This window comes from Coregonus clupeaformis, chromosome 10, assembly GCF_020615455.1.
Source record: "Coregonus clupeaformis isolate EN_2021a chromosome 10, ASM2061545v1, whole genome shotgun sequence".
Lineage (NCBI taxonomy): Eukaryota > Metazoa > Chordata > Actinopteri > Salmoniformes > Salmonidae > Coregonus > Coregonus clupeaformis.
This window is the reverse complement of record NC_059201.1, coordinates 52,832,870-52,844,754: the sequence shown is the minus strand read 5'-3', so window position 1 is coordinate 52,844,754 and position 11,885 is coordinate 52,832,870. Positions and strand designations below refer to the sequence as shown.

General features: G+C 39.3%; 1 protein-coding gene across 1 annotated transcript; it reads left to right on the top strand.

Annotated features, from left to right (window-relative positions):
• Window positions 1–7,313: 7,313 nt before the first annotated feature.
• msx1a (muscle segment homeobox 1a) lies at window positions 7,314–9,273 on the top strand. Its single transcript, XM_041889305.2, has 2 exons — window positions 7,314–7,827; window positions 8,236–9,273. The coding sequence occupies exons 1-2, from the start codon at window positions 7,398–7,400 to the stop codon at window positions 8,652–8,654; spliced, it is 849 nt and encodes a 282-aa protein (XP_041745239.1). The 5' UTR covers window positions 7,314–7,397; the 3' UTR covers window positions 8,655–9,273.
• Window positions 9,274–11,885: the final 2,612 nt, after the last annotated feature.

Below are 11,885 nucleotides of genomic sequence, written 5' to 3'. Positions count from 1 at the left end.
GCACTAGAATATAAAGACAAGATTAGAACGCAGATATCACAATGTGGCACAAAAATGCCCCCAGAGCTTTTCTTTATATCAAACTGGCACCTATATGACTCCCTTACTACCAATTACATCAACGTTGTTTTTCACTTGAGCACTGATGATTCAATGATGATTCAGCAATTCATCTAAAATTGTCTAGATGCTCCTCATTGTTGTTCAGATATGCATTTGAACCCCTGATTTGGGGAATTATTTTAGTTTCTGGGTTTTCAGAAAGACATTAATATCATAATATCATACTTTTTGATTTGTTTGTGAAAAGCCTGTAATTCTAGACTTCATGAAAGGATTTCAAAACCATGCAGCATTGCTGTGATTGTTCAATGAAATACAATGTGTCATTTTGTTATTACTATATAATTATAGTAGGCCTAGGTCTAACATGACATAATGTACATACAGATGATTTGTAAATAAGGAAGTTTACCCTCATAGTTTCTGGATCTGTTTTCAGTGTATGGTAATTCCAATATTGTGTCAGATGGGGATCTTTTAAGTGTCAATAAAAATGTCATTAAAAACTGCACTTTGGCTGGTCATATTCTCAGTTAAATTGTTAATTTCTATCCTGTGACAAACAATGACAGGGAAAATATGGGATCTATGTGGGATTCATTTAGAAGGACTTGATTTTGTAACGTGAAACCTTTTTCGACTTTTAATCGGGATTTAATCGTGTTTCTGTGACAGGAGAGTGAATTTCATAAAAGTCTTGATATGACTATGTTAAATGCAACGGTTTTTTTGAAACTGAAAAAGCAGATGAGTTTAATTTATGACAACATTGTCTAAATCTGTGAAGTTAACATGCCCTCTATTTAGAGAATATCGGGAAATAATGTATTTTCAGGCTATTATATCGCTGAAAATAAATTCCTTTAACATTTTAGAAAATATTTGTCTAATGGTGTAATCGATTACAGAACACGAACAATAGTATAACGTGATGGGTTTTCGAAATGTCACATAGGCTAATCATGGCATAGCAAATACCCTTCTAAATGTGTATAGGCCTAAATGCATAGGCCTACTATCTGTCTATCTATCTATCTATCTATCTATCTATCTATCTATCTATCTATCTATCTATCTATCTATATTCTGTATTATTATTATTATTAATTTATTATTAATTAGCACTAACTGGACTATGTTGAACCCGACATTGAAAGTTTAGGAGATTACCTGTTTTCGTCAATAGAGCAATTTGTTTTTGGATTATAGGGAATTAATGGGTGACAGCACTCTGATGACCTCATTTACATAATCATCAGCATCTTCGACTCGTTTTTTATCCAGTGTCTCGAAATGATTTGTTACTGCAGCTATTGCTTGTTATGCGCTTATTAGGCCAACAACAATTAATTAAGAATTTAGCTAGTTCCCAATCAACAAGCCCACTGCGCGTTTGAAAAATGATGGGGAACGATCAAAACCAAATTCTATTATTCTCGTTGGTTAAATCAACTATTTGCATGACCTATATCATATTAACCGGGCCAATGATTTGCAAATGATTTTATTAGTAGGCTTTTTGTTTAATGGCATGAGAGAAATAACGGGCAATAATTCAATTTCACACCAATACCTCGGGTAATTGAGTTATTGAGATGTCGTTGATTGAAGGACGGAAGGTTGTAAATCCAAAGAGCTACGCAATTTTATCTAACACTTACAGAGGATAGGAAGCCAGACATTAAGGGCGGGGGCGACAGATTCGGCAGTTCACATCCTGAAATTATTTGTCTTTTCATGTCATCCAGAGGTCATGTGCTTGTAGGAACATATATGGTCAACTTTAAGGTGTGTGTGTGTGTGTGTGTGTGTGTGTGTGTGTGTGTGTGTGTGTGTGTGTGTGTGTGTGTGTGTGTGTGTGTGTGTGAGAGAGAGAGAGAGAGAGTAAATACAACCCATATTTATGTTTATTTATTTTCCCATTTGTACTTTAACTATTTGCACATTGTTACAACACTGTGTATATATACATAATATGACATTTGAAATGTCTTTATTCTTTTGGAACTTCTGAGTGTAATGTTTACTGTTAATATTTATTGTTTATTTCACTTTTGTTTACTATCTACTTCACTTGCTTTGGCAATGTTAACATACGTTTCCCATGCCAATAAAGCCCTTAAATTGAAATTGAAATTGAAATTGAATTGAATTGAATTGAGAGAGAGAGAGAGAGAGAGAGAGAGAGAGAGAGAGAGAGAGAGAGAGAGAGAGAGAGAGAGAGAGAGAGAGAGAGATTGAGGGAGGGAGAGAGAGAGAGAGAGAGAGAGAGAGAGAGAGAGAGAGAGAGAGAGAGAGAGAGAGAGAGAGAGAGAGAGAGAGAGAGAGAGAGAGAGAGAGAGAGAGAGATTGCATGTGAAGATATATTAGGTTATAATAACATGTCATATATGGTCATTTGAATTACTGCAGGCTCAGACAAGCCAAATATGAGGACCAGACAGAGTGCCATATGAAGTGATCATCATTGTTGACTAACCCTTTCAATAAAATGATTTATATGCTTTGAAAAAAGTATCTTTCTATTTGCTTTTATTACCAACATAGTGTAAAGAGTGTCTAAATGAATATAGTAATAATAATATAATCATAACAATAATAATAATAACAATTCATAGTTATTTATAGTAATTCATTAGGCTACTTATTTTCTGAGAGCATTTTGCTATAACATAACGCTTAAATTCCTAAATAACGAAAAGGATACTCTTCCCCTTTATTAATCCAACATAGAGGAAGGTGTCTAGGTTACGCTATATATATCGCTAGAGATAAGAGATAACTAAAATAATTTTATCGCGCTATTTTTTGGCTCAGAACTTTCATGAACTATTCTTAGATGGACGTAAATGTTGCTTAAGGTGTAGAACATTCTAGTTAACACAAAGTTGTGATTTTCAACAGTATGATTTGTATTTTCAGTAAGGGTAATAAATGACTATTAGGCCTACCATTTTCTCGGCATGGCATGTCCATTGCAAGACAGGCTACCAAAACAGTCTTGCGGTACCTTGCCTGGATTCGCTTGACGGATGACAGACTCGCAAATTATGAACGTTTCCGAGCTTTCGAGGAGACGATGTCACGCAAATATTTCCTTGAATGACACTGGCCTGCGAACAATATTGTCCCCCGCTGCGCCTCGGAGAAGCGAACTGAAAACCCTTTTCTTTACCGCAAGAGATGTTTGCAGTCACCGTGGGGACACTCTCATCCCTGTCACCCGTGAAAGGTGAGGAGATGAATGGTGAATGCGTTCACAATCTCGGTTTGTACTTGGCAAATGTGTTAAACTTTGAGACTTTGAGAATATGCGGAGTATAGCCACATTTTCTATGCATGCATAAAACTCCTTTCACCTGTAGTTTTTCCATCACAGTATTCATTATTACGCGCGCGTTTCCTTTTGGGAATCATTCATCGTTCAGTTTTGAAGAATTGTTAGCAGATGTTTTTAAAGCAAGAAACCGTGTAAGATATGATAGGCTGTATTGGGTGCCTGGGTGAAATCCGAAGCAACATTTTGAAATGTGAATATATTGGTCAATTCCATTGTCATAAAAGTGATGAATAACTTAGGGGCCTATATTTTCACAATGTTTTGTTTAAAGTTGTTTTTTTCTTCTAACGAATAGCCTATATAAATTGCCTATACCCACATACTAATGCACTACACAAAATACATCCATGCAGGATATAGCCTACACATAGCCTACTTGTCAGTACCTTTTGGATTAAATATGCTTTATTTAGGCTTATTTTCAAGAATGCCTAATATGCATGGATTTGAGAAATGGCAATATCAGTTAAACTTACCGTAATTATATTATCATTATAGAGTGACGTAAATGCCGACACACGCGCACGCACACACGTAGGATACCGTGTGTCCGTCGCAAAATTTGAAAAGTCCCTCTTCCTGCACTCCACTTGAAATCTATCTTCATGACTTCATTGGTTTGTTGTGTCAGTGAGAAAGGCGACTTCGAACATACACCTGCCAACTGCGCCAATAGATTTCAGGCGAGCCTGCAAGCTTTGGAGACTTCATGGCATTTTGAAGCTTAAATGACCATGAGGCATTGTTAGTTACTGGCAGCAAAGTGCCTCGTTACGCCTGATTGAGCTAATTGCTTTGAAATATGATACATTATCTATAATTATGGAGATCTTGGAGGAGACTGTCGGCTGTCCCTTTAATCTTTCTGAAGTGCATCATAATGTCGAGATCAAATTAATTTAGGCCACTCAAAATTGGGCATTCCATTCTGGGATAAGCGCTAGGATTTCTTAAAGAGACAGGTTCAGGGAATGTGTCATGGCAAAAGTTCACCAGAGTTCGAAACAACTCATTTGTGGTTTAATGATTGGTGTTATGTCCATAAACGGTCAAATATACTTGCTGATTATTTTATAAAAATGCATAGAAAAAGAACCTCATATTATTTGGATATCCTGCCACTGCCATATACTTCAACATCCACAAAAGGGTCAGCAAAACTGAAACTAAGCTATAATAGTCACATGCAACGTGATGTTTTGGTTTTAAAACCTGAGAATAAGATTTGTCAGCTCGTCATATAAGCAATGTGGCTAGACGAAAGTCAGTTACTTTCACCAAGTGCAAATATTTTGCTTGAAATACCTTTTGACATCAGCAGTGCCTTTTATAGATTTTAAGTCAAAACGAACAGACTTTGCATGAAAAGGGTTAAGACAACTTTCTGAGGGGACCACAATGGCCCTTTGTCTCGCCTCCCTGCCTCTTGACTCCGAATCAAAGGTAGTTTATAAAGTTAAACAAAGCTCTGATGAGGCTTACAGTTGTTTTGTATCCTAGCTCAGCCCTCATTTGTTGCCTCGGAATTTAAATAAAATTTTATGGTAATCGTCTTTTACATGGCACATCATTAATTTGAAAGGGCAGTGTCTGGGATTCTAATTTTCTTCCAGCACGATCACAACGCAAATAAACCGAAGTAAACAAAGAAGATAGTCTTTACCCAGCGCTCTGGCGCACTTCAAGGGGAAATTTCACATACTACATAAAGTCACTCCTTTCTCATTTCTGTGTCCCCTCTACAGCCAAACCCGGTGAAATATACAGTCGCTTGACTAGACGTGGTACTATATAGGCTATCATCTGTGACTATTTGTGTTTATGCGCTAGGACCATTTTATGAATACGTTTTCGAGGATGGAGAAGTGCGCGAGCAGAAACTCGTCGGGGGACTCAACTTCAAACAGACCTGGAACACAAGAGATCCCAGTGACTTCAAAGAAAGAGAGAGCGCGGTGCACGCAGTGCCACCCAATCTAGGTTATGGGCTTCAGTGTTTCCAAATATACATAGTTGTAGATGTATTTCCCCTGGGCACCGGATGTAGAATGAAGGAAATGCTAAATTACTCATTTTCGTGTAATTGTATCAGTTATAACCAATGAATAGCCTATTTATCCCAAAACAAAAGTGGAATTTACAGTTAATGATGGCTATTACAGGTAGGGTAGGCCTATATAATACACCTAGCAACAGTAGAAATAATGGATAGGCTACCTCAAACATCACTCCTAAATCATGTCACTTTGAATGGTGTAATTACACAAGAACAAGAATTTACGCTCAGGAGTTGAGACAGCTTCAGAGCTAAATCACCACGTTCTCCTACTAAACGCTGTAGGGATGCCTATAGCCTACGTTTCTTCCGAGGAATCCTTTTCAGCAAGGGGCTCTCTGAAAATAACTAGTGGGAAGCGTTGACCTTTTCTTCTGAGTACCCTACTATTACACCAGCTAGTGCCCCATTTAAATCGTTGGAAATGGCGTGCGATCGGCTGAGAAAGCTAATTTTTCATGCTGAATAGCCTAATGTCCCAAGGCTAGGGCGGGCAAGGAGGAGGCGGGTTGCGCTCTTGATGCGGGTTAAAGATTTTCAATAGTCTCCCTAAAGTCGAGCGCTTTGATCATGCCGCTGCTGGCGCCTAAAAACAACATAACTTGTCTGACTATTAGAGGGACTGACACATCTTGACAGATTGTTTATACTTAGCAATTAGCGACGCAGACGCTTTCCAGAGAGCTAAATAGACTGCATGAAATAGGAATAGTAACTATTTTTCGTGATTTTCGTACACAATCGAGATTGCATTAACCGAGCATCATTTTAGTTAAGAGAAAATTAAGCGACAGTATAGCCTACTCTATAGTTATAGGCTTAGTTATAACTGCATTACTATGCGTCAATGAGGAAAACACGGTCATTAATCAATCAATTTTAGATAAATAATGTAGATCAAACATAAAAGTAACTGAGGAAGCGTTGGCCCTATCTCGCTATATAAAAAACCTGATACATATACTGTATATCCTATTAGAATAGAGATTTTCAAGTATTCCCAGAGTAGACAGGTTGGCTCAATGACAATCGTAGGTTAAATCGAACATAGGCTCCACGGTTGCCTCCATGACTCCATATAATTTTAGACTTTAATGGATGTAGTCAAAGGGAAAGATCCCAGTGATCCCTCCCCCAAGCCCGATAATTACCCCTAAATGACTGCGAAGGCCTGTGTGTTTCAATATGATTAGAGCCCTGCAGCCATCAATAAAAATTGCTCTGCAAGAGGCCGATCACATAAAGGAAGACAGTAAACGTTAGGCAACATTCGAGAGTTTCAACTTAACTGTTGAATGTAATAGCAAAATAAAGTCGTAAGACATATGATAAGTAGTATAATAGTATAAATACCTATAGTAGCCTATATAATGCTTTGATATTAATTTCAATATAACATGACACTTATCACGTCCTCTGATAAACCTATTTTTGTGACAGCACAAGCAGCAATTACCACAGTTACTGGTAGGCTACTACAAGGGTGCCACCACCCCCGCCCTACTAATAACAATAACACCAATAAGATTATTAATAATAATGTAATATTTTCTATATAAATTATTATATTGAAAGCAATACGTTTTAATGTATGTTGCTAATTGAATGGCTACCATGCCCAATTAAGTATTTGCACAAGGTTTGTTTATTTTAAGTTGTAAAATGTAGCCTAACTTTGTTTACTTCCCCGTCAGTCAAACAGCCAAGCTTCACATCACATCAGTTGTAGCTGAGACTCCTGCTCGACTGGAATCTCTATGTCCCACCCACCTCACTTTTGATTGGAGGGTGGCGTCCCCACCCCTGCCTTATAGCACTGCTCACCAGTGTGTTCAGATAAACATGAGGATGCCATCAGCATAGGAGCACCCCAGCAATTTCTGTCACTCAACTTTTCGATACTTCGAGTGTTTACCTCCAAGTGAAGGCCAAACCTGTATGGCCCCAACTATTGCCATGTCAGCTTTATCCATTGGCTTGAAAACTGAAGACATTCCTTCGCGTTCGGTTCTCGTTGGAAAAGGCGAGATGCAGACCAATTTGATCGTGGTGGCGGAGGAGACAGCGATCAAGCCCAAAGTTGCGATTCTTCCCTTCAGCGTCGAGGCTCTGATGGCCGATAGGAAACCGAACAGAGACTTGACATCTCCAGAAAGATCATCCATGGCGGGGACGTCCCAGGCGCTAGGCTCAAGGGTGGGCTCGCTTTCGAGTCTGGATAACTCGGTCCCCTCCTTGGCCATCGGGTCGTCGTTCTCAGTAGGCGACATTATGAACATGCAAGAGGACGCATTGGTTAAACCCGAGAGTCCAGAAAGTCAAGACCGAAATTCTTGGATACAGAGCCCTCGCTTTTCGCCTACTCCACGTAAGTTTTTATTTTTATTTTTTATTCTTCCATAATGCGTGCGTAAAACCAGCTGCAGTAGGTTAGGCCTTTATTATAGAGTTATAATTGGGTGAAAAGTTTAGTATGATGTAAAGCAACGTATTGATTGTGGGAATTTTAGTTTGGCATATATATTTGCAGTTTAAGCACCTAGTTGGGTATTTTATCACATAGTTGGGTATTTTCTAACGTCTCCGTTTTTACGAATTCATTGGCCTAACCTATATTAAAATCATGCTGCAGTTCCATTAAGTGTTTTGGATATAAACTATTTAAAAGTTTATGGGTTTATTATGAATTCTTCACATCAAAACAACTTTAACTCGTCCATGTCTGTCACTCTGAAAGTATGATTTTTGACGATGTTTTCTCTCGTGGTTATTGCAGGAAGACTAAGTCCCCCCGCCTGTCCACTGAGAAAGCACAAGACCAACAGAAAGCCCCGGACCCCTTTCACCACGTCCCAGCTCCTGGCTCTGGAGAGGAAGTTTCGCCAGAAGCAGTACCTCTCCATCGCCGAGCGCGCAGAGTTCTCCAGCTCGCTCAACCTGACGGAGACCCAGGTGAAAATATGGTTTCAGAACAGACGAGCCAAAGCCAAGAGGCTCCAGGAGGCAGAACTGGAAAAACTGAAAATGGCAGCCAAGCCAATGCTGCCTCCGGCGTTCGGAATTTCCTTTCCGCTCGGTGCGCACGTCCCCTCGTCGTATGGAGGGTCGCACCACTTCCAGAGGCACTCCCTGCCGATGTCTCCCATGGGACTGTACGCTGCTCATGTCGGATACAGCATGTATCACCTCGCCTGACGTGAAGGAAGGACATTTTCTGTGCCATGTTGACTATGAAGGGCTTCAACATAGACCCACATCGCCAAAAGACTACCTGGTGTTGCATATCACGACTGGATAGTCATAAGTAAGGACTGCCTTGTAAAAGTGCTGTCTTCCTCGGTATGTCAAGTATTGACATCTACCTTGCCATTAGTTTGATGCCACGGTTGATTATTGGGTCACTAAAGCTAAGCTAAGCTCTACCCGAGTCCACTAAAAACTTAAAACATGCGAAAGTTTTACTCATGGGGTTTTGCACCAACACACATAAGACCCAAAAGGTAGGTTGGGCTCTCATCACTTATGTGGACTGCTGTCACTCTGCAGACTAAAGATAACTAAGATGCTATATTTTTCAGTTGCATTCATGTCAATGCGTAAAATAGTGGGTTACTGAATCCAATGTCAATTAATGCTCTTTGTTAAATTCGGAGAACCACAGCATTTTTTCTATTATAGCAACACTGTCTGTTGTTTGAATGATTCCCTTCGGAAGGGATTTGTGTACTGTAAAATACTGTATATTTGAAAAATACCCTCATTTATATTGAATATATTTGTGACATAAATTAACAATAAATGGTTTAATCTTTTTCATTAAGCAGTTGTTCGTGTTGATTGGCAGTACACATGACTAGATTCAGTGCTTGGCTTGGGATGAGAGGTGCAGGAGCTGTCTTTTTTAAACTCGGTCCATTAGACTATGTTCACAGAAATCCCCAAATGACATCATGCAATAGAGACCTCTGATTATTCACTGTTAAGGGTTCATACACATTTTGACAGATGGAATTTCATGACTTTCCATGACTTTCCATGACTTTGAACCACATTTCCATTGGTGGCGTCTCTATGTAGCCAGCCTGGATGTAGGCCTAATTTAAACTCAAACGTGCCAGCAGTTATTGAGTAGGGCCTATTTATTAAATATTAGCAAAATGCAGTGATGATTTCACTGCATTTTAAGTTTTAATTTCCTGTTGACATTACGTTTTGTTACACTTTGTTGATTTTAGGCCAAGTTTAGTATCCATAATGATGTGGTGTCCTCGTCAGAAAATATCGAGTTCAATGTTCAATGAGTGGTTGGCTACTTGAATAATATTTCGAATGGGAAAATGACTAATATGCTGGTAAAATGTGGGAATAGTAGTCTATATTTCAGACCAATCTACTCTAAAATGTATTTCATTTTTCTATACTTAATCAACAAAACGTAGCCCTATCGGTTTCTTCAAAAAGTGTGGTACTTTATCTGAACCCTATGGTTTATTATACAAAAAAACAATCTAAGCAGGACTTTAGCCTGATATTTCCGGTTGGCCTATCACTGTGAAAAAGTAGCCTAATTAAAAAATAAGCCTTTCGAATTTAAAAGGCAGAAACCTTGAAAATAAACGCACACACAGGCTTCGACAGAATACGCAAATTGCATGCACGCTTTGTCTGTGTGACCATAGCGGTAGCCAGTTTAAAATATATTTCACCCACATTTTTGTAGGCATAATTGTGAAAGAGCAGCCGTTTCTTGAACATTGCAGTCAGTGTACGTGTAACAGCTATGAATTAGACCTGTCAAATGTCATTTCGCTGAGCAAAACGCGGAATATATTTCTACAGCTGTTGCCCATTGCTTTCAAACAACTCACCCAGATTTTGTTGGCGCCAGAAGAGATCAGTGGGGACCAACATCTACAACCATCAGTTGTGCAGACTTCAAAACACTCCGGCAAATTAGAGATTGAGTCTATAGGGCTAAATTGCCTGTAGGCCTAAACGATTCGGTGGAATGTCATTATCGACTATAATTAGCCAGGTGACACCTACGTTGTGGAGGAGCCACTTCTACGGTGTTAGCAGACGTGTGTCATTCGACACATAAATACAGGTTACTTGACATTCTTCAATTGGGCACAGAGAGAAAATATTTTTGAAACCTAATAAAGTCCATGTCAATTGCTGCAATGAGGAAGACTTGTAGCAAAATAGGAAACTATTATGGGCGAAGTACTGGCCGCTCCCAAGTTGAGGCTGCTTTTAACTGGTCATGCCATCCAGACAGGGGTTAAATTAGAGTAAAATAATTGCTATAACGAGCTAAGGCAATCTTCCGCAGATAAACCCCGGCTCCAGCGAGGCTATAGCTGCAGGCAAGGCAGAACTTTTATCATTTCTAAAATGTCAATGAGGGACTGGCGACGTGCAACAGTTTTCTTCCCTCCTTGAGTTTCCTTTCCTTCAGCATTCACACGAATTTATTGGGCGCGTTTGAGTAGTAAGGTTAAAGCAACCGACTGTAGACGAAAGTCAATGAGTGAAGTCGTGGTGGCCCATTTGCAACAGCCCAAAGTCTGACAGGAATGTGGTTTTCCAACAGCAAGGCTTAGATCAACATGGCAGTGTTGCTATTGTTTATACAAGTTTGTCTTCATAATGTTGACATAAACATGTCTCCAACCACCATATCACACCCCCACAAACTGAAATCATGTGGGTAGATTGCACAATTAATTAGTGATTGAGAGCCTCAAATATCACATTCATTTGTATATCCACTGAATACATGAAGCAAGGCAAAGTTGGTTCCTATTTCAGTCATCTCTTTGGTCACTTTTGCATGGGTCAAACAAAAACACTAATGATTGGTTAGAATTTCCCACAATCCAGGCGATGGCTGCAGGATAAAGTTGGTGAAGAGCAACTGCAGACACTTGCAGTCGACTGTAGTCACAACTTCATGATATTTAATCCCATGATTTTTGTAAAATTCATGCAGTTGACATGTAGGTGCAAGTCGGACAATTTGTATCCCCTTAATGCAACACACTTTGAAAGGATCACCAACTTGACAAAAGTGAACCGCTTGAACACGCCCAATGTAAACACGGCCAATTTTCTGTGGGCGAAAAAAAATATTATTTCGCCAGATAAACAACAATAGATTTATAGGCTACAGCTTTTATGTTATGGTGAAGTTGAATTGCACCGAGATTCGCTGGAAGATAATTGGTTATATGCCTGCACAGCACTGCCCTACCATAGGCTGTCAAAAGACAGTTTTCTGCGTTGTGCAGGCTTGTAAAGTGCCTTGTGGCGAGTCCCTCGCAGCTCAATTTCACCCAGGAGGCATCAATTAATAAATAAGTAATGACAATAAGTTGAGAAATCACATGGATGAACGCTCTGTCTGAAAGGGAAAAACTTCAC

Bases quoted from the DNA above. Each gene is read 5' to 3' on its own strand.
- msx1a (XM_041889305.2), top strand. From the start codon at position 7,398: ATGGCCCCAACTATTGCCATGTCAGCTTTATCCATTGGCTTGAAAACT. The intron at 7,828-8,235 runs GTAAGTTTTTAT...TGGTTATTGCAG, and splicing joins TCGCTTTTCGCCTACTCCAC to GAAGACTAAGTCCCCCCGCC.